Below are 24,319 nucleotides of genomic sequence, written 5' to 3'. Positions count from 1 at the left end.
ACAAATGTGCAATGGTGAAAGTAAATCTGAATGCAAACTTATCCCATTTTACAATATTTCAAATATCAATCGATAACACACAAGTCACATGACTGACATGTGACCACAGCCTTTGTAAGGCTTAATGCCTTATTATCAAGATACTTTTTTCAACATTGGCTTTTTTTCATGATTTAAGGGTGTTAACTTAACAAGGTACCTACCTTTAGGTAAAACACCTCTCTCACGCTGTAGATGAGGTTATTGTTAACGAGGTACCTACCTTTAGGTAAAACACCTCTCTCACGCTGTAGATGAGGTTATTGTTAACGAGGTATCTACCTTTAGGTAAAACACCTCTCTCACGCTGTAGATGAGGTTATTGTTAACTTAACGAGGTACTTACCTTTAGGTAAAACACCTCTCTCACGCTATAATAATAATAATAATATCTTTTATTTAACCAGGGTAACATATTTAGACAATGTCTAGTTTACAACATGGCCCTGCATGTACCTACCTTTAGGTAAAACACCTCTGTCATGCTGTAGATGAGGTTATTGTTAACGAGGTATCTACCTTTAGGTAAAACACCTCTCTCACGCTGTAGATGAGGTTATTGTTAACTTAACGAGGTACCTACCTTTAGGTAAAACACCTCTGTCACGCTGTAGATGAGGTTATTGTTAACGAGGTACTTACCTTTAGGTAAAACACCTCTCTCACGCTGTAGATGAGGTTATTGTTAACTTAACGAGGTACCTACCTTTAGGTAAAACACCTCTCTCACGCTGTAGATGAGGTTATTGTTAACGAGGTACCTACCTTTAGGTAAAACACCTCTCTCACGCTGTAGATGAGGTTATTGTTAACTTAACGAGGTACCTACCTTTAGGTAAAACACCTCTCTCACGCTGTAGACGAGGTTATTGTTAACGAGGTACTTACCTTTAGGTAAAACACCTCTCTCACGCTGTAGATGAGGTTATTGTTAACTTAACGAGGTACTTACCTTTAGGTAAAACACCTTTCTCACGCTGTAGATGAGGTTATTGTTAACTTAACGAGGTACCTATCTTTAGGTAAAACACCTCTCTCACGCTGTAGACGAGGTTATTGTTAACGAGGTACCTACCTTTAGGTAAAACACCTCTCTCACGCTGTAGATGAGGTTATTGTTAACGAGGTACCTACCTTTAGGTAAAACACCTCTCTCACGCTGTAGATGAGGTTATTGCCCACATAGAGTTCCACTAAACTAGACATCTTCTGCATCCCTGCCAGCGAGATCAATTTGTTGTTCTCCATAGACAAGTACACCAACAACAATAAGAACTGCAGACCAGCGTTCTCCACAGACGTAATGTAGTTGTTACCTAGACTAAGTCTTCGTAGGTTTACAAGTTTAGAGATACCTTCCAGTCGCGCCACACAGTTGTTCTCAAGGGAAAGCTCCTCTAAGTTGGTACACTGGTCCAGGCCCTGATTAATACAAACCAGTCAATGTACAGGGTGATATACACTTACTGATTAAATCAAGTATACAGCCATACCAGTTAAAAGATGTTTCATCCTGTTTCAGGATCGTTTTGTATCCATATCTGATTGACTATCAACAAGTGCTGCTTAATTTCAAGATTGATACTTTTTCTGATATATTTTACTTTTCTGCACAGTAATTCAGCTATCTTGACCAAATTTAGATTTTTTTTTGTAATAACGATATTTATACACAACTGATAATATCAAATGTAACAGACCTCAATCTTGGTGATATCGTTGTTGTTGAAGGAGGCATATCGGAGGTTGTCCATCCGCTCTAGGCCAGACAACTTAGTGATATGTTGATTGTCCATGTTCAGCGTAGTTACCTGATAAACGTTAAATCGACTGTCATTTAAAATCATTGTTTTTTTATACAATTCAATGTCATACTTAGATATTTGTGAAAAAATTCAAGGTTACATTCCTCAGATTTATTTACATTTTTTAGAAGATCTACATGGAAGGATTAGATTATGTCTAAGTAGATAATATGCCACCTTAATGTGAAATAGGAATGGGTAAAATCAAACACTAAAAATAAGTTTTGAAATTGGAGTTGAATACATGAAAAACATTTTGATCTATTCAGGTATTAGATTAATTGCTGGTGATGGTTTCAGAATATTTAAGTTTATACAATATATCATGACATTCTTAGGTTTATACAATATATCATGACATTCTTAAGTTTATACTATATATCACGACACTCTTAAGTTTATACAATATATCACAACATTCTTAAGTTTATACAATATATCACAACATTATGTTCCGTTGAACTTTGTTCCACATAGAATAAATTACCTTGCTATACCACATACTGTCTGATTCCCCAAACTTTTCAGGTTTCAATCGGCTTATTTTCTCCAATATTTCAGCAACAGCCTGTAAATTAAGAGAGCGTGGCTTTGATTCGTCCGTTCGGCCATGAGTTAGGAGAGATAGCTGGGAAATCCTTGACCCTGCTGCCACCCTCAGAGCTGATGTCGCCTCACTCTCCGTTACAGCTGATCCATCCAGTAAGGTCAAGGATTTCAGGCGCCCAATCACACGTAACCTTAGATTTTCAGGCTGAAAAATAAAACAACAGGATGCCGTCTGATATGTGTGAATGTCATTTTAAAGACAAACAAATTTTAATACTGATAACGTTTTGCCCTTTGATCAACAGTTTAGTATATCCTATGAAAGGCAGGTTAGAGTCAAGCTGGTCAAAACACCAAGGTATATCTTACAGGAATGCTAGATGTTAAGGAATGCTAGATGTTTAGGAATGATAGATATTTAGGAATGCTAGATGTTTAGGAATAATAGATGTTTAGGAAGGATAGATGTTTAGGAATGATAGATGTTTAGGAATGATAGATACTTAGGAATGATAGATGTTTCGGGATAATAGAAAAATAGATGTTTAGGAATGTTTAGGAATAATAGATGTTTAGGAATGATAAGATGTTTAGGAATAATAGATGCTTAGGAATGATAGCTGTTTAGGAATAATAGATGTTTAGGAATATTAGATGTTTAGGAATGATAGATGTTTAGGAATGATAGATGCTTAGGAATGCTAGATGTTTAGGAATAATAGATGTTTAGGAATGATATATGTTTAGGAATGATAGATGTTTAGGAAGGATAGATGTTCAGGAATAATAGATGTTTAGGGATAATAGATGTTTAGGAATGATAGATGCTTAGGAATGATAGCTGTTTAGGAATAATAGATGTTTAGGAATATTTAGGAATGATAGCTGTTTAGGAATGATAGATGTTTAGGAATGCTAGATGTTTAGGAATAATAGATGTTTAGGAATGTTTAGGAATGATAGATGTTTAGGAATATTAGATGTTTAGGAATAATAGAATAATAGATGTTTAGGAATGTTTAGGAATGATAGATGTTTAGGAATGATAGATGTTTAGGAATGTTTAGGAATAATAGATGTTTAGGAATGATAGATGTTTAGGGATAATAGAATAATAGATGTTTAGGAATGTTTAGGAATGATAGATGTTTAGGAATGTTTAGGAATGATAGATGTTTAGGAATATTAGATGTTTAGGAATAATAGAATAATAGATGTTTAGGAATGTTTAGAAATGATAGCTGTTTAGGAATAATAGATGTTTAGGAATGATAGATGTTTAGGAATGATAGATGTTTAGGAATGATAGCTGTTTAGGAATGATAGATATGTAGGAATGATAGCTGTTTAGGAATGATAGATGTTTAGGAATGATAGCTGTTTAGGAATAATAGATGTTTAGGAATGTTTAGGAATAATAGATGTTTAGGAATGATAGATGTTTAGGAATGATAGATGTTTAGGAATAATAGATGTTTAGGAATAATAGATGTTTAGGAATGATAGATGTTTAGGAATGATAGATGTTTAGGAATATTAGATGTTTAGGAATATTAGATGTTTAGGAAGGATAGATGTTTAGGGATAATAGATGTTTAGGGATAATAGATGTTTATTTGCTGACTTACACACTGACTTAACTAGATAATGTGTGACCTACCTTTTGCCAGTTGTTGTTTCGAAGGTCTAGTGTGACAAGATTACTGATGTGTTTCCTGAGAATGGACAACTCATCCCTCGTATGTAGAAGCTTATTCCAGCTCAAGTCCATCAACTTCAGTTTGTACATATTCTGTAAAACAATATTATTCACCAAAATGAGAGCCTGGTATAAGTAAAATAGAAGTTTGGTACCCAGTAATGTTATAGTCGTGTTTAATAATGGATGCTTTGATCACTATTAAATGCAAATCAACCACCAAACATTACTTCTGATAATGGTCATTGGGCATGGAAAGTAGACTATTGTTTATGATCCATTCAATTTGTGAAAACCTATAATATCATTTTTGCAATACAATTGTAGGAAGGTTGAAATTTTTATCATGAGATCACACCAATATTTCTTTACCTTCATTCCCTCTAATGTTGAAATTTTATTGAAGCTTGCATCCAAGTATTCTAAACCCTGAAAATCAATTAAAAATATGTTAAAATGAATTTTCATTGATTAAAACAACAATATGGGATAGACTTCATAACTGATTCAAAATAAATTGATGTAGAAGAACTGAACCTGTGGTCAATATCCTGACACTGTTAACACCAGTTACCTGCCATACCAAATTTATCTATCTTTGGAATTCTCAAAAATATTTTTGATGTATTCACTTTGAGCAGATTTTTCCCTCTCATTCAAATTCCTATGAAGTATCAATTTTTTTAAAAATGTATTAAAGTTGTCTTTAATATAACTTTGGAAAATTTTCCACTTTTCAATAAACGCTCTTACCGTATAAGCCAAGTCATCAAGCTTGGTAAGGTCATTGAAACTGACCACTAGTCTACGAAGGGACTTGAGAGCTTGTAAGGATCGTAGCTTTGTTAGGCCATTACCATGTAGGTTGAGGACAGTAATGTTGTCTAGGGAGTCTGTATTGGATGTCTTCAGTAGGAGTTCTTCTGTTAAACCAACCATCCTGTAATCAAACACCAATATTATAGAGATGTTTTACAAACGAAACTTCAATTTGTAACAGCAGCTTAAAGCCTCAATGCATATATACAAAATGATGTCAGGTACAGGAAGGGGTTGAAACTTTACCTGCCAGCTGAAATGCAACTAAGATGGCTATTTAGATTCTAAGATCTACATCATACAGAAAATATATGTGTTCAGCCAGGTCATTAACTAGACGACAGAATAAAATATCGACATCATACAGAAACAAGAGGCCCATGGGCCTAAATGGTCATCTGACAAACATTTACAGCAGGGACACACCCCTCAATCCAGCATCATTACCATAAATTGTCTATTCGCAGTCAGTTATGTTTCAGAACAAATTTGGTTTTTATCCATTTTGGCTTAAAGGAGAAGTAGTATCTTAAAGCAAAATTTAAGCCAAGTTCCCATTTTTAGGCCATGCCCCTCTGTCCCTATGGGTCGGACCAGACTCATTTACATCAATTAGGATTGCCCTTCCCCAATGATGTTTCATTTTAAGAATATTTAATCTAAGTGCTCCTTTTGGGGGCCCTGTCCTTCTTTCCACAGGGGTCGGACCTGTCTCATTTATATAACTTATGATTGCCGTCCACTTAAGATTTTTCAAACAAAATATGGTTGTAATCAATTAAGGTATTATGGAAGAGTAGCATTTTAAAGCAAAAAATTGACTAAGTTCCCCTTTTGGGGTCTCTGTCCTTTGTCCCCAGGGGTCATACAAGCCTCATTTATATAATTTCACACCAAAGGTTCTTATCCACTGAAAGGTTTAGGAAGAGAAGGGTTTTAAAGCAAAATTACAGCAAAGTTCCCCTTTCTGGGTCCCGCCACTCAGGCCCCTTGGGTCACTCCAGCTTCATTTATATAAACTATGATTGCCCTCCCCTAATGATGTTTCCCAACAAATTTGGATGTAATCCACCCAAGGAATAAGAAGGAGTTCAGTTTTAAAGCATAATTTTTGCAAAGTTCCCCTATTTGTGCCCCACCACTCTGTCCCTAGGGGCCACACCAGCCTCATTTATATAAAATATGATTGCCCTTCCTCACTGATGTTTCACACCAAATTTGGATGTAATCTACACAAGGGTTAAGGAGGAGTAGGGTTTAAAGCAATAATTCACCAAATTTCCCCTTTTGTTGCCTCTCCACTCGGGCCCCTTGGGTCACACCAGCCTCATTTATATATAATATGACTTCCCTTCCCAATGATGTTAAAACAACCATATTTAAATGTAATCCACCCAAGGGTTAAGGAGGAGGAAGGGTTTCAAGGCAAAATTTTAGCAAAGTTTCCATTTTTGGGGCCCGCCCCTCTGTCCCCAGGGGTCACATCAGCCCCCTTTATATAAAATATGATTGCCCTCCCCCATTGATGTTTCACACCAAATTTGGATGTAATCCACCTCAGAGTTAAGGAGTAGTAGGGTTTTAAAGCAATAATTTACCAAAGTTCCCCATGACTGCCCTCCCCCAATGATGTTTCACTCCAAATTTAATAGTTATCCACTTTGGGGTTAAGGAAGAGTAGCGTTTTGAAAGTAAAAGTCTAAAGGCGGACGGCAGATGAGGACAGATGGAGCACAATGACTATAGGTCATCCAGACCTTTTGGGTCAGATGACGTAAATATATTTGTTAAGTCCTGTCATCAACTAGATGACAAAATCAAATATCTAGATCATACCATCTGTATCAGGTAAAAATCTCAGGGGCCAAATAATGTTGACTTTATATTAAAAGGAGTTTAACCTTATTTCAGGACAATGAGAAAGCAACTTGACTGTTTATATTTCATTGAGTTTAAAATGAAATGGATGTAGTGACTTCTTGTGCTGGATAAATACATAACACAAAAGACAGCAGTTTAGACCTGTCATTTACTAGATGACAAAATCTATGGTGTCTACCTTGGTCTTTGCTTTGCCACAGGTTCCATACTGAGGACATCTTCATCTGTCTGCTTCTCCTCCTCTCCGTGTGGTACAGCTGGCAGCTTACATTCTCGATTGTCTAACAGTAGGTCATTGAAGTAAGAGAACGGTGATCTGGGCCGGAACTGTGTACAACACAAACTTGATTCATCAATAAAACTCTCATATTAATTATAATGTTAAAATACTGAATTAAGCCTTGAGATTAAATGTACATGTAAATCATGGCCATAAAAATTTCAATAATTATGCTCTATATGTAACATAGATAAGTCAAAGTAAATATTGGCTCATTTTATTCCCAAATAAACAAAAACAGATCATCAAAATACTATCGCATTATAGTGTACAAAGCCTTTACAAAGTAAACATGTATATACACAGAATTACCTAATACATATTATAAATATTTATCGAGATTACAGACTTATTAGTCAGAAGATTAATTAAAATAGAACTCACCTTTGTTATGTACTCAAATTCCACTATGTATTCTGGAAGCACTAAATCATTGTCAAATATATACCATTCACACTGCCTAGAACTGCATTCACAGGAGTTAGACCCATCTCCGTGAGATTCTGAAACAGCACCATATCAATGTATTCTCGGGTATGTTTCCAGTCTAATTCCTTTTTTCTCCCATTAAACAGTATGTACAGTATTTTCAAAAGTAAACTTTTCATAGCCAGACAGCAAGGTATCATATATTCCTCTTCAATCATTCATATTTAACTTTTTTAACTTTCCTTCAATATCTAATCAGGAAATCATTTACGAAAATGAATACAGAAACATATCGCTTTTCTGTGGACTTGTGAAAAATTAAAGTTTGAAAATTGCGAGTCCTTAAAGTTGAATACGGTCCAGTGAAACCCTTGTGAGGTAAAAGCATATCATTATTATTTTAATCAATACTTACCTATTCCTTGGCACATTTTCCTAGGTTTAAATACAGCATCGATTTTTGGATATGACAATCTTGTTATCCTGGGGGTTAAAAGAAGATTTTTATTATCAACAGCATATCTTTAGTGTTTGACAAAACATTTAAAGAATACAATTTGAACTTTATACAACTGTTCAATAGAATACAATTTGAACCTTATACAACTGTTAAACAGAATACAATTTGACCTTATACAACTGTTAAATAGAATACAATTTAACCCTTATACAACTGTTCAATAGAATACAATTTGAACTTATACAACTGTTCAATAGAATACAATTTGAACTTTATACAACTGTTCAATTATTTTGCTTCTTTTCAGTTCGTTTGAGTTCAAATTGACTAATTCATTGATAATTATGGTTTATTGATGTTGTCATATTAGCAAAACCTGACTCTACTGACATCAAACTACTGACACCCAACTCTACTGACACCCAACTCTACTTACACCCAACTCTACTGACACCCAACTCTACTTACACCCAACTCTGTCATCTGACCCTACTGAAAACCAACTCTACTGACACCCAACTCTACTTACACCCAACTCTGTCATCTGACCCTACTGACACCCAACTCTACTGACACCCAACTCTACTAACACCCAACTCTACTTACACCCAACTCTACTGTCATCTGACCCTACTGACACCTAACTCTACTGACACCCAACTCTACTGTCATCTGACCCTACTGACACCCAACTCTATTGACACCTAACTCTACTGACACAACCAACTCTACTGACACCCAACTCTACTGACACAACCAACTCTACTGACAACCAACTCTACTGACACCCAACTCTACTGTCATCTGACCCTACTGACACCCAACTCTACCGACACCCAACTCTACTGAAAACCAACTCTACTGACACCCAACTCTATTGACACCTAACTCTATTGACACCTAACTCTATTGACACCCAACTCTACTGACACCCAACTCTACTGTCATCTGACCCTACTGACACCCAACTCTATTGACACCCAACTCTACTGACACCCAACTCTACTGACACCAAACTCTACCCTCATCTGACCCTACTGACACCCAACTCTACCAACACCCAACTCTACGGTCATCTGACCCTACTGACACCCAACTCTACCGACACCCAACTCTACCGACACCCAACTCTATTGACACCCAACTCTACTGACACCCAACTCTACTGACACACAACTCTACTGACACCCAACCCTACTGACACCCAACTCTACCAACACCCAACTCTATTGACACCCAACTCTACCGACACCCAACTCTACTGTCATCTGACCCTACTGACACCCAACTCTACTGACACCCAACTCTACCGACACCCAACTCTACTGACACCCAACTCTACTGACACCCAACTCTACCAACACCCAACTCTACTGTCATCTGAGCCTACTTACACCTAACTCTACTGACACCCAACTCTACCAACACCCAACTCTACTGTCATCTGACCCTACTTACACCTTACTCTACTGAAACCCAACTCTACTGACACCCAACTCTACTAACACCCAACTCTACTGTCATCTGACCCTACTTACACCTTATTCTACCGACACCCAACTCTACTGACACCCAACCCTACAGACACCTGACTCTATGGATACCTTACATTACTAAAACCCAACTCTATTAACATCTGACTTTATTGAAACTTGACATCATCACAACTTGTTCTACTGAAACCCAACTTCACCAACACCTTGTGGAATGTATCATTGGTTAGGTATGACAGGAAATTAAGAAGTCTTAGTCCACATCATATCATGTTCAATATTACAATGCATTTTAAATTAAAGTTTGGTGTGTGTCAATATTATCAGGAAGTAATATAATAATATGCAAAAAAAATGTATTTCTCCTTGAGTTGTACTCACTGTCGATCATCCATGGCCTTTACACTTTTACCCAAGTAAACCTTGGAAATAATCAGCTGACCTGAAATTCAAACATTGAAAATCAGATTTATCAAGACCAACGTTGTCACAAAATTATTATTCTTTAAACAAGAAATCCCAGAGGAATCTTGGTGCTCATTATTGAATTATTCTTTGCTCTACTCTTCCCTTCTTTTCTCTTTTCCTTTTAATAATCTGATTACAACAAAAACCTTAATAATGTGAAATCTAAGAAAAATTCCAGAAGAACATTCTAAGAAAGAGGGATGATAATATTAGACTGTCAAAATCCAAGATGGCAGCCTATCCGCTATTTTGTTTTCCCAGTCAAATTGAAAATTGAATGGGCACAACCAGGGACCTAAGGAAATCTACATGTGAAGTTTAAAAAATATCCCTACAGTTCTTTTCAAGCAATAACAAACTTCATCTGTAAAAATCTAAGATGGCCTCCTGTTTGCCATTTTGTTTTCCCATCAGACTCAAAATTAAATGGGCAAAACTACCGACCAAGGGCAACCTACATGTGAAGTTTGAGAAATATTCCTTTAGTACTTTTCAAAAAATGGCGATAAAAAGCTTCAATTATCAAAATCCAAGATGGCTGCCTGTCAGCTTCTGGTCAAAATCAAAAATGAATTGGCAAAACTTGGGACAGAGGGGAACCTGTAAACTGAGAAATATTCCTCCAGTACTTTTTAAGAAATATTGATAACAATGACTGTTTACGGATGGATGATAGACCATGGACTTGTGATTTGAATAGCCCACCATTATCAGAAAGTTTGATGTGTGAAAATCTAATGTTATAATCATGTACTGTAAATAGTGTATCATCTACTGTAGTAACTTTCTATCATCTACTGTAGTAACTTTCATTTTCAAATCTAGATTATATATCACCAAACAAACTGACCATATCTGAATGGACAAGCATCAACTTTGTTGGAGTTCTTTGTGAGATGTTTGATCCGGTGTCGGTCAGCCAAACTCAGACTGTTACTGAGGGGCACCGCTCCATCCCGACCTAGGTCCTGCAGTGTACAACATTCATTAGATCTAAAAATCATTTATTGAAATCAAAACTGTCTGCAGTGAACAGTACCAAAAGCCGATCTTAAAGCTGCCGACCAAACACAAATTATCTACTTCAAAGAATACTGGTACAAGCTGGAAGTTATACCATACTTTTCCACTTCAATACACAAACTTGAGAGCTATTACATGAATTGTACTCACCTTGTATGTGTTGGAGTCCATGTAACCCTCCTCTAACACCCTCATGGGTTCCTGTACTCCACCCAGAAGTAATGGGTCCCACATCCAAAACAAGTACTCTAACTGCTTCTTATACGATGTGTTTCTGTCACAAAAATATTCACAATGAAAACAAACATTACTTTATATAAATCAGCAAATAATACAAGAAATATACCAGATTATGCTACATGCTTTACTTATATCAGAAACAGGAGTGTGTTGTTTGTGTATCACAGCCATATAATACTTTCAGGATATCTAACCTGAATACAGCCACCAAATGACAAGTTTCAGACAATATGGACATCAATATACACTTATTGAACTATATACATAGGATGTATGAATTAAAGTAAAAGAGTTCAACAAATCCAGATTTGCTGTGCGTTTTGATTGATAAAGTTTGTGTAATGTACAACCCTAAATAACGAAAGAATAAGTAAGTTATTTTATGCTTTTACTATTATAATATATACAGTGGAACTTCGTTAACTCGAAGTCGACGGGACCACGAAAAAACTTCGAGTTATCCGAGTGTTCGAATTAAGCGAGGTATCGTTTTTGGTGAAAAGTTTGGTCAATATTTATCAACATTATATAATCATTATAACTTCGCTCTGTCGCTCATCAGTTTAGTGTGAAGACTGGTCAATACATGTAAATATATATGTAATGTTTCGTTATGTCACTTGTAATTTGGTGTAGTTTTGCCGATATACAGTCACGATAAAGTTTCTTTCACTTAGTCACTTCAATAACGATCTGATGTGCAAGTCATGTTTGCAAAAGGTAAACGATAAAACGGAATTCGACAAAATAACAAGTTATTACTGTTAAAACAAATAACCGTTTAAAGTTTAACACAGATTGCATACAAAACGTAACAGAACCATTACCTTTTATTGGACATATATAAAATACTGTTTGATCGGCCTACTTACTTTTTCCATGTGTATTAGCACCGGAAGTTGGGCTGCGCATGTGCGTATAAAATGTTACTGTGACTGAGTTGGCATTTTATCCGATTTAATAGACAGCACTGACCGTTACAGTTGTACTCTGAACACCTCGGCAGTAATTACGCTATTGTTTCAGCAGTTTAAAGATTTAATAGGCGCCGGTGACACTGTCATTTCTACACCTGTAAAAACATCAGCCGGGTAGATCTACCGGTGTGTCAGAGATTAGTTCCGCTTGAGCGAACGGGTAGATGAGTTGTTGACTATCGTGTGTACTGATATCGGCGACCGCCTTGGGAAATTACCTGATGTAAGTACTAAGTAAAGAAGTACTTTTTATCACCAAGACTTGTTGTTATAAGATTCAACCGACAATTTCTTTTATGAATTTATGAAACACTAATAATAGCATGTAGGTTAGTAGTGCCGATATGTTCAGTATTACAAACGGAATTTAGCTCTTAAAAAATGTCGGCGTTTGCCACCGATCGACGAAAATTATACTTCGAGTTATCCGAACATTTCAAGTAGGATTTTTATTGTTGGGACCAAATTTTTACTTCGTATTATCCGAGTTTTTCGAGTTATCCGAATTCGAATTTTCCGAGTTTTTTTTACTAAGATAAAGAGAGAATTCGGCCGGGACCGGCGAGGCACCTCGAGTTAAGCGGGGTATTCGAGTTATCCGAGTTCGAGTTAACGAAGTTCCACTGTATATATATATTTTTTTTTTTTTTCATTTTTAAAATATTTTTATTCATCCTTTTGCATATTATAAGTACATGAAATATGTAGAAAAAACATCAATTATAGATACAGTTTTACAGCAACACAATATTATAACGACAGAGAATATTTATTAAAACTGTGAGTGAGCAAAATATACAGTCAACTGTGGTAGAAACTAGTTGTTACCTATTACAGGGATAGAACTCCCCATCGCCGTCATCTACAATGGACACAAGCTTCTCATCAAACTGGGTACGTAACATTCGGTTGTGTACTCGGATGATCCTGTGGATCTTGACACCAGATATCCCATGATCCTTGAAGTCCGTAGCACAAAAACGAGATAACACTAGGTCATGGCAGGATGAAAACCTGGAGACAAAACAATTCAGAATATTGGAATCATCAATATTAGTCTTCGTCTTTTCAACTATATCTTTTTATGCTTTATATAATTTTGTAAGGTGTAATATTGGTACCAGGTAGTTTACAATTAATTGGTCAATACATTTTAAAACAAAACAAACAAAAAGTATTAAAATATAATGGTGATCTATATTTCAAATGTACTATTTCTTCCATTCTGATGGTAAAAGTAAGATAATTTCATCCAACTAGTCTTGGCTAAGAAATCAATGGGTTCATGGAGTACAGTAGGAACTATTGCGCAAACCCTTCTGTGCGACCATGGTATCCATCAGTAGGCAATAAAATAGAGAACAGTGGTGTGAACATGGAAGTAATTATCAGGAGTGGCAGGAAGAGGAGTCAATATTTCTGTGAACAGTTTCTTTATGATACAGCAACACTCACCACACATCTGAGGTCGTCCCTTCCTCAAACCGTACATTGCCCCCAGACTCCAGCTCCAGGACCATCCTGTTGACTAGTGTATCACAACTCAGCTGTAACCGCCTCATCGCCTCTGTCATGTAACTCTCTATCCTGTAACACATAACGTATGTATATAAACTAGGATATCTCTCCTGTAACTGACTTACAACATTCCACATGTAACTCTCTATCCTGTAACAAATAACGTATGTATATAAACTAGGATATCTCTCCTGTAACTGACATAAATCTTCCCACATGTAACTCTCTATCCTGTAACACATAACGTATGTATATAAACTAGGATATCTCTCCTGTAACTGACATAAATCTTCCCACATAAAACCTCTCTATCCTGTAACACATAACGTATGTATATAAACTAGGATATCTCTCCTGTAACTGACTTACAACATATTCCACATAAACCTCTCTATCCTGTAACACATATATCTCATGTATATAAACTAGGATATCTCTCTTGTAACTGACATTAAATCTTCCCACATGTAACTCTCTATACTGTAACACATAACTTTTATAAAAATAAACTATGATATCTCTCCTGTAACTGACTTAAATCTTCACCTGTAAAGTGTTTTCGTTAATTATAAAATCCTACTTTCTATTCTTACTGTAACACATGATACATGTGTGTAGATGTCTATGTGGTACATAGTAACAATTCTACTGATATTAAATCTACTATATGGTAGGTTTGTAGTTTCTTACAGATTTAATCTGTTAAAATTCTAGATCTTTATTCTATAATACAGTTCGTGTTATAGTATTTTTTAATTGGTCTGTGTCGAATGATCAGAAATATCTTCCTGGCTTTAAAGAAACTAAAACCTGGATCCTCAAGATTTTAGAGAAGAAAAAAAAAAAAAACTGGTGCCACATTTCAACATCTCTATCCTGTAGCATGCTCAAAATAAAATTGTTATCCTTTACCAATTCTTAATTTCTGTCATATTCAATAGTAACGTTCCAATACCAAGTGGCCATAGCCATAATTGTATTATTGTCAGTAGGTACAATGGCAATGCCTCATTGTCATTCACACTGCGTATTAAGTAGGAAAGGAAGACACATTCTATAATGGTTTTAAATCAGGTTTTAAATTTTTGAAACCTGATCGAAATAATCATTTTGTTCTTAAGTCTAAAGCATGTCGTGACAAGTTGTAGAAATGGAAACCTATGAATGACTTTCCCCTGTAATAAGCCTGATTTTATTAACCTGTTTGTACCATCAAATTGTGGTATTAAGTTGCCTATTTTCAGCACGTGGCATTATCTGATTAAGAGTGAAATAGAGATATAATCAAGTAAAGTTAGCACTAGAGTATAAATCTTATACCAGCTTACTGTTCAAGTTCAACTTCAAGTTTAATGCAGAATCCCAACTCCAAAATAGTCAATTGATATTAATATAACAAAATAGTCAATACCACATTTTGAATTGTTGTCCAAGCACAAAGTCAGCAGGGATTTTATGATACACTTTTATTTCATTGTTTTTTTGTTGTTTTTTTTCTACATGTGATGATCACACAGAAAATGTCTGGTGGGAGTTCATGTATTGTCTTAAGACAAATACCATTGTAAAATACATCATTGTTAGCTGAGAGGGGTATCGGAAACAATACAACACTATTACCTGGGAGGGGTATCGGATACAATACAACACTAGTACCTGGGAGGGGTATCGGAAACAATACAACACTATTACCTGGGAGGGGTATCGGAAACAATACAACACTATTACCTGGGAGGGGTATCGGAAACAATACAACACTATTACCTGGGAGGGGTATCGGAAACAATACAACACTATTACCTGGGAGGGGTATCGGAAACAATACAACACTATTACCTGGGAGGGGTATCGGATACAATACAACACTATTACCTGGGAGGGGTATCGGAAACAATACAACACTATTACCTGGGAGGGGTATCGGAAACAATACAACACTATTACCTGGGAGGGGTATCGGAAACAATACAACACTATTACCTGGGAGGGGTATCGGATACAATACAACACTATTACCTGAGAGGGGTATCGGATACTATACAACACTATTACCTGAGAGGGGTATCGGAAACAATACAACACTAGTACCTGGGAGGGGTATCGGAAACAATACAACACTAGTACCTGGGAGGGGTATCGGAAACAATACAACACTATTACCTGGGAGGGGTATCGGAAACAATACAACACTATTACCTGGGAGGGGTATCGGAAACAATACAACACTATTACCTGGGAGGGGTATCGGAAACAATACAACACTATTACCTGAGAGGGGTATCGGATACAATACAACACTATTACCTGGGAGGGGTATAGGAAACAATACAACACTATTACCTGAGAGGGGTATCGGATACAATACAACACTATTACCTGGGAGGGGTATAGGAAACAATACAACACTATTACCTGAGAGGGGTGTCGGAAACAATACAACACTATTACCTGGGAGGGGTATCAGATACAATACAACACTATTACCTGGGAGGGGTATAGGAAACAATACAACACTATTACCTGGGAGGGGTATCGGAAACAATACAACACTAGTACCTGGGAGGGGTATCGGAAACAATACAACACTATTACCTGGGAGGGGTATCGGAAACAATACAACACTAGTACCTGGGAGGGGTATCGGAAACAATACAACACTAGTACCTGGGAGGGGTATCGGATACAATACAACACTATTACCTGGGAGGGGTATCGGATACAATACAACACTATTACCTGGGAGGCCAGTAGACTTATGTATGTTACACTTTGTCCTTTATCAAATGTTTTAAAATAAATTCAATTTGAACTGAAATTCCACTGTAGTAGTCGTGATATAATGTACATTTAATTATTTAATTTTGTATCCATGTAGCCCAAATTGTTTTAGTGGCTGTAATAATTTTGATGTCTCATCATTTTTATTTTAATTTACTATTAATATTGTTATACCAATGCCACTACGCTATTGTGAGCGATAACACTGTGAGTCTAGCCATCTGTTATGAATCCTCAAAATTAGCCTCATGTTTACAGCAATTCACTATTTCAAACACCAACTTGTGTCCTGATGCAAATTAAGAATGAAAGAATTAAGTTTAGAAAAGGCAATACAAAATCAATTTCAAATACATGCATAAAATGCTTTAATATTAGGCAATTTTCCAATTAACACAAATAGTTTGGCAGATTTTGTGGAAATATTATTGATTCGTTTGTTGGATCCTAAATGCCAAAAAATAGAAGCTGTGAGTTGACTGCATTGTACACTCAACTCCCTGTGGGACACAGGAATTAAACGTGACTGTTCTCATTTTAAACATGATGGTGTATCTATTTCCCAAGAAAGGAACATTCAAAGCCTGTTTAAAATTTAAAGGTCTTTTGTGTGAAGAAATATATCAGGTATCCTCACACCAAGAATCAGCTAGCAGTCTAAGATGTGTAGTGAGGAATTCTACCATGATGGTAATAGTAATCCGTAAGACCCATCCTATGCTTCAACTTACTGGAAATACTTCAAAGGTCTGTTTCAAAGAACTGCTTTTATCTATTTTGTTCATTACACTTCATTTTCAGAGGCTATTTTTTCATAGAAATAAAGTCCACTAATGTTTATTCACTGTTCTGTATTCCAGCTAGCCCCGGGCTAATTGCAGGATAAATATGGAAGTTTGAATTACCTCCCCCATCCTATCCATATGTGTTTAAAAAAATTTTTTTTACTTATCCACATAAGGGTATATATACCAGAGTACTTGGATTGATTATCTACATAAGGGACTATACCAGAGTACTAGGATTGATATAGTTATTATAACTGGTTGTATACTTCTATGACATACTAATATATAGCATCTTGAAAATAAACAAGAGGCCGAGAGGGCCTGTGTTGCTCACCTGGATATTTCAGTAAGTATGGCAAAATACTGTAATTTAAGTTATATTTCAAATATTTTCCTACTTTTGAACTGACTCTCCCAACAATGATTCAAACTACAGGTGGAGTAATCCTGTCATTCTTGAAAAAGAAAAAGTAGTTTAAATCTATTTTCACTTTGCTATATTTCCCCTATTGGACCCCCTTTCTCCCACCCCAAGAGTGTCACATCCTTCATTTATTCTCCAGACCAAATTTCATCAAAATCCATTTAGTTGTTCAAGACAAGTAGTAGTTTAAAAAGATTTACCCTCAAAACCAGGTGAACTAAAAAAAAAAATTTGATGATATTATTGCAAAGAACAATAACTCTCAAAGAATAATAACTCCTTAAAGGGACATCACGGTAAACCAATTTTTATTTTGTATTTTTTCATATTATTGGGTATATCTTTAAAAAAAATATCCTTATGAACAATAACCATTCTAATTTGATGATATATGTATTTAAAAAACATCAATTATTAATTATAAAAAGGTTATCACAATTCGTTGATCAATAGTCTGAATATGCAAATTTTATGACATATACGATAACACGCATGCGCACAACACACTAAAACACCTGAAAACAAAAATGGCTTCCAATGTGAATCGACTGCGGTTGAAAACGATAACAGCTTCCGCAATGAAGAGAATAATTGGAAAATGGGTCAAACACAATCCTAGAATTAAACTGGGGAAGCAGTACAATACAGTTCAAACATGAAAACAGCAGTAATATGGACGCTGCTCGTATTCTGCTTGATTGCTGGATAGTAGGTCATGACAATCTCGGTAATATTTACACAAACTCGGTAATATATAAATACAGTCTGTACCAGTACATCGCTACTGTCACTATACTATATGTACGGTGTTTACACTTATTAACACATAAATATATGTGCCGGAATATATACAGAACGTGTTATTTAACATTTAAACCACTGTATAATATCGTTGTCCAACTAATCCAATTCGCCTTGTAAACTATCGTGTGTTTGTGTTGCCTCGATTTCAAAACAGTTACGTGATGATTTAAAAATAATTTCCGCGCTAAATTTAGAGGGGGATTCCCAACTAAATCAAGTGGTCAAGCTGGACATGAGGATCGACTGTGAACATTGGGACAGCACAGAAACATAACTGGAAAGGAACAAAACACGTACATTCATTGAAAATTACAACGTTTTTACCGTGATGTCCCTTTAAGTTACTGTTGAATAATTCCCATTTTTCGAAATTGATAGAGATCTTGTCAATATATGGCTACATACAGAGTTTCATCAATTTGGTTGACATTTACTGCAGTTATCAAGTTCACAAGGTCCAATAACAATATTATTACAAAGGGTAATAACTCTGTAAGTTACAGTCGAATAATTCCCATTTTCGAACTTGTCCAGGATCTTGCTGATATCTGACAGCATATAAAGTTTCATCAAACTTGGTTCATATTTACTCAAGTTATCATGTTCACAAGTTGATTGTTGACGAACGGACACAGGACGCCACAGTATGGCACAAGGTCACCTTGGTCATTTGGACCAGTTGAGCTAATGATCAGCTAAAAAATCAAAGTGCCAAGGCCACTCATAGGTGTTGTACATGGGGGATTAAAAAACAGGAGAAAAACAATTATATTATATAAATATAAAATGGCAGGAAATAAGAAGACAATTTTGTTGGACAGGTGTTTTTTCAAGTGCATTCCTAAATGTTTGACTGATGATTATTCTATGTCATTTTAAGGAATTTTATTTATTTTAAAAAGGCTGTGGTTGCCTTAAAGTTGTGATGAATGGTAAAGAATTCCATTTTTAAACCCCACTTGAATTTGCATACTATGATTAAGCTTATTTCTTAGATCAATTATCTGTGATATTCATAATGTTTCTTGATAAACCATATCGCAATTCCCTACATGTAAGATTCCTGTGAATTACTCTCTCATTATTTTGGTTCCAAAGTTATTAAATTGAGTTCAATTTACTGCTTTTTTTCTCTCCATCTGATCTGTATCATTAGATATTTGACCACTTTCCTTAGAGGAAACTCGTCTCAGAAATTTAATTTGTTCCTGATGTATGGGCCTACCTTATCTGTTCCGGTGACTTAATTGTTGAAGTTCATGTTATATACTTTGTTGAAGTTCATGTTAAATACTTTGTTGAAGTTCATGTTAAATACTTTGTTGAAGTTCATGTTATATATATATATATACTTTGTTGAAGTTCATGTTAAATACTTTGTTTAAGTTCATGTTATATACTTTGTTGAAGTTCATGTTAAATACTTTGTTGAAGTTCATGTTATATACTTTGTTGAAGTTCATGTTAAATACTTTGTTGAAGTTCATGTTATATACTTTGTTGAAGTTCATGTTATATACTTTGTTGAAGTTCATGTTAAATACTTTGTTGAAGTTCATGTTATATACTTTGTTGAAGTTCATGTTATATACTTTGTTGAAGTTCATGTTATATACTTTGTTGAAGTTCATGTTATATACTTTGTTGAAGTTCATGTTAAATACTTTGTTGAAGTTCATGTTATATACTTTGTTGAAGTTCATGTTATATACTTTGTTGAAGTTCATGTTAAATACTTTGTTGAAGTTCATGTTAAATACTTTGTTGAAGTTCATGTTATATACTTTGTTGAAGTTCATGTTATATACTTTGTTGAAGTTCATGTTAAATACTTTGTTGAAGTTCATGTTATATACTTTGTTGAAGTTCATGTTATATACTTTGTTGAAGTTCATGTTATATACTTTGTTGAAGTTCATGTTAAATACTTTGTTGAAGTTCATGTTATATACTTTGTTGAAGTTCATGTTATATCCTTTGTTGAAGTTCATGTTATATACTTTGTTGAAGTTCATGTTAAATACTTTGTTGAAGTTCATGTTATATACTTTGTTGAAGTTCATGTTAAATACTTTGTTGAAGTTCATGTTAAATACTTTGTTGAAGTTCATGTTATATACTTTGTTGAAGTTCATGTTATATACTTTGTTGAAGTTCATGTTATATACTTTGTTGAAGTTCATGTTTATACTTTGTTGAAGTTCATGTTATATACTTTGTTGAAGTTCATGTTATATACTTTGTTGAAGTTCATGTTTATACTTTGTTGAAGTTCATGTTTATACTTTGTTGAAGTTCATGTTATATACTTTGTTGAAGTTCATGTTTATACTTTGTTGAAGTTCATGTTATATACTTTGTACAAAGTATTTCACTATCGACTGATTTAAAACATACAACCTGTTTATTGCTATCGGAATCTCTGTTGCGGAAACAATTAGCTTACGTTTGGTATCCTCTCATAATCACTTCAACCAGGCTCAACCAGCAAGGCCATTTTGTGAGGCCTATTTCTTGGAAATGACGAACCAATCAGAAGTATTCTACTTTCATTTTAAGTATCAAATTAAAAAACATATAGAAACACAGTATTCGATAGGCGAGGGCCTTTTTTATCAACCCAAGAGCTCGAGGTGACTTTCCAATGTCACATCAACTAGAGTGTATATGAGTTACCTCCCCTCGCACAAACCAGGAAGCATGCTTAATAATCTGTACAAAAAATAGTCTGGAATACTCAGGGATAAAACAGGTCATTGAGAACTATTTGAAGCGTATTTCCATAATCTAACATTATCTTTAAAAAATGTTTTCACACATATAAAAGCGAGAATCATATAAATCATTCACAAACAAATACTTCGTGGAAGGAGAGTGTGTTGTCAGTGTTTTTTGGGAAGAATTATTTCTGGTTCCATCCTGAACTCATCGGGATTTATCATAGAAATAAGCAACATTCTGATTCCCCTGAGAGTTCCGATAGAATTTATTCTTGTGAAATTTTGCGATGATCGCTTAAGGTAGCTGTTTTACGTATAGCACCTAAATAAATGAAAGCATTATCAATGTTGCTTGTAGGAGGTTCTTCAGATCCAGCAAAAAAAAAAAAAAAAAAAAGAAGAATACTGGTTATTGGAACAGAAATACATGTCCCCTACTTGCCCCCACTAAAACTAGTGACAGTGACCTTGATTAAAAGTCAAAAACTCCAACTTGTCCAAGATATTACAGTAACAGTCCTTTATCATTGTGTGAAGTTTGATAAAAATCCCTCAAGGGAAGTCGCTGAAGTGCTGACAAACTTTGGCGTTATGTACAAGACGGACAGAAATGTTGATACAGCCCTGTTTCACCGATAGGGGACTATAATAAGCACCAGTAATTACCAATATGGATGTTTCTCACTTACTCTGCACATTTCTTCTCCCATTTTTTCATTCGCTCCTTTATGGCTGTCAATTTTGTGGCAAAAGCTCCATTCTCATCTAAATGTTGCAATCTTGCCTGTCAAACAAGTAGAAAAATCAATGATCATGGGTCAGAAAACTCATATGAAGAAAAACAGTTTATGGCAGTGTAGATCAAAGCTTTGATATACATTTCTAGTACAAATTCTTGATAATCAATAACTGAAAATTTCAATTTTTTTAAAACTTAAAAAGTCACAATGTTAATTATCAATTCAATCCATTTCTTGACAAACTGTGAAATTCAGTTTTCATTCAATTTATGAGAATCCAAACAAATACATCCCAGAATTAATTTCAATTTTTGTCAATATCTAATTCTGATATCATTACAGTTTCATTTTCATCCTGGGCATCACTTGTTACTGCACTTGATTGTGTTAAAACTAGCTTGCTGCACCTTTCCAACAGTTTGGCTACCATTTGAAGATCTAAATCACATCATCTGATGGTGAGGCTTTTATCTTTGGTATTTTTTTTCTTCAAGATTCTATCAGGACAATACAGCAGAATTGAGCTGACAATGCCTGACATCCCTACATCACTTGCTGCTACAGTAATCAGATGGAATCTATTCATCAAATTTAAATTCTTTTGAAAATACTGAATATAACACTCGAGATGATATTGATGCACAACTACGGTAATCAGATCAGGATGTCAGCCTCCGTCTCTCGCTCGACTGAGCACTGTATCCAATATAGTTACATTGCTGCATGATTATTGTCAAGAAGCAGAAACCACCGAGAATGATTGCGTCTCTAACACATCACCATTGTGAATTACAGTGTGCCATGTAAACACCACACAATGACAACTATTATTACCAGAGCCACATCGACAAAGTATGAACACGTTTAATATGACAACATCAAAATCATTCCAGACATATCAGCCATAGAAGTCTATAGGAAATAAACAGTTCCTGGATACACGTATACATGCAATGATAAATGGTACTATCCTGTAGGTTATATATGCAGGAAAAATTGCTCTATAAAGGTCTACATAGGAATTGACAGAAAACATTACAACTGTCTACAGATTTAACTAGACCTACAAGTACAAATGTAAATCAAAGGTTAACAAATATCCTCATTCCATCATGAACAATTTCATGATCAAAATGAAAAAAAAAAAAAAAAAAACCATTGTAATTGTACATTTATTGAAACAATTTGTACATAGCAGTGGGTGTACATGTCTACCAGCAGAAACGTCCAGATACAATTAGTCCTTATTCCTTCAATATACTGTATACATGAAACTGTAAGAATACCATTAGACTGAAGATTAAAAGAGTACCGGTATTCGTTTTGTAGGTTTAGGAGGGTAGGCCTGTAATGGCAGTGTGAAATTCAAGATGCATGATGTACTGATGATCATGGGTAGAAGTAAATTCTATCTAATTTAAATTAGATTTTTAATTTCCACTCCCCTGCAATGGAAGGTGTCAAAGAGTATCATAGAGGAGCAGAGATTACAAGTCTATCTTTAATTAGATTGCTGTAAATTTAATATTGGCTAAGCAGATCAGGAGTAGTTGAAAGTTTTTTTCCCCTTGGATGGACAGATGGATGGACACACATTGCTACAAGAGTGTAAATATAGAGCTACATGTACAGTATGTAAATTTTCATAGGGAATTAAGAAAGTGTTCAGAGATTTAGAAGATTAAAACCTTGTCACACTTATATACTGTGTTTATAATACACCAGGGATCAATAAACAGTACAACCCTTTAATATGGCATTAACCAGGATCTGTTGTAGGTATAATGTATAATCCTCGACACTGGCCCAGGTGGGTATTACAGACCTGATCAGTAAACCGGGACCGCAAAAATAATCACATGTATATTTCTGTTTCCCTGTCAAATCACCAGCAGCAACTTTACTATTATAATGCAATCAAAGCTTCACTGTCAAATGGTGAAAATACAAAGTTCTATATGTGGCCTTGCTAGTGCATGTGTCAGATACATTATAGATTTGCCATGATATAATGCTTTTTAAACATGCAAGTTTTCATTCTCTTCTCCTTTTCAAAATATGAAGTTTGAAATAAACATGTGATTGGATGTGAGTATCACCTACACCTACACAAATATACATGTTACTGTGACAGTATGTATACAATATAATTAATGTATCGAGGTAAGTAAACCAACAATATCTCATCATTATGTAAACAAGCATACAACAGCATTCTACCCAATTTAACAACAATCCTATAACATTCCTATACAACAACATTTTCATTGCAGACCTGTCAAGAGTTTCCTCTGATTCTCACTAGCTATTGATGGAATACCTGCCATCAAGTTTTCAGGCGGGACATAACGAGTTGAGTCACTCAGGAAAAAAAGGATTAACTTA

The 24,319-nt window shown here is 35.1% G+C and overlaps 1 protein-coding gene across 9 annotated transcripts in view; it reads right to left on the bottom strand.

The window, feature by feature from the left end:
- LOC117324415 (leucine-rich repeat-containing protein 9-like) overlaps positions 1–24,319 on the bottom strand; it is a 56,439-nt gene that overhangs the window by 19,562 nt on the left and 12,558 nt on the right. For all 9 annotated transcript variants that reach the window (XM_033880260.1, XM_033880259.1, XM_033880264.1 and 6 more), the window contains 15 exons: positions 21,884–21,978; positions 13,618–13,749; positions 12,991–13,176; positions 11,096–11,219; positions 10,773–10,890; positions 9,836–9,896; positions 7,917–7,984; positions 7,457–7,575; positions 6,971–7,119; positions 4,846–5,032; positions 4,465–4,521; positions 4,054–4,185; positions 2,332–2,598; positions 1,740–1,850; positions 1,174–1,461 (listed from right to left, as the gene is read on the bottom strand). In XM_033880260.1, coding sequence (XP_033736151.1) covers positions 1,174–1,461; positions 1,740–1,850; positions 2,332–2,598; positions 4,054–4,185; positions 4,465–4,521; positions 4,846–5,032; positions 6,971–7,119; positions 7,457–7,575; positions 7,917–7,984; positions 9,836–9,896; positions 10,773–10,890; positions 11,096–11,219; positions 12,991–13,176; positions 13,618–13,749; positions 21,884–21,978 — 2,094 coding nt within the window. The remainder of the gene's footprint in view (positions 1–1,173; positions 1,462–1,739; positions 1,851–2,331; positions 2,599–4,053; positions 4,186–4,464; positions 4,522–4,845; positions 5,033–6,970; positions 7,120–7,456; positions 7,576–7,916; positions 7,985–9,835; positions 9,897–10,772; positions 10,891–11,095; positions 11,220–12,990; positions 13,177–13,617; positions 13,750–21,883; positions 21,979–24,319) is intronic.

This window comes from Pecten maximus, chromosome 3 (assembly GCF_902652985.1).
Source record: "Pecten maximus chromosome 3, xPecMax1.1, whole genome shotgun sequence".
NCBI lineage: Eukaryota > Metazoa > Mollusca > Bivalvia > Pectinida > Pectinidae > Pecten > Pecten maximus.
This window is presented reverse-complemented; position numbering and strand designations above follow the sequence as displayed.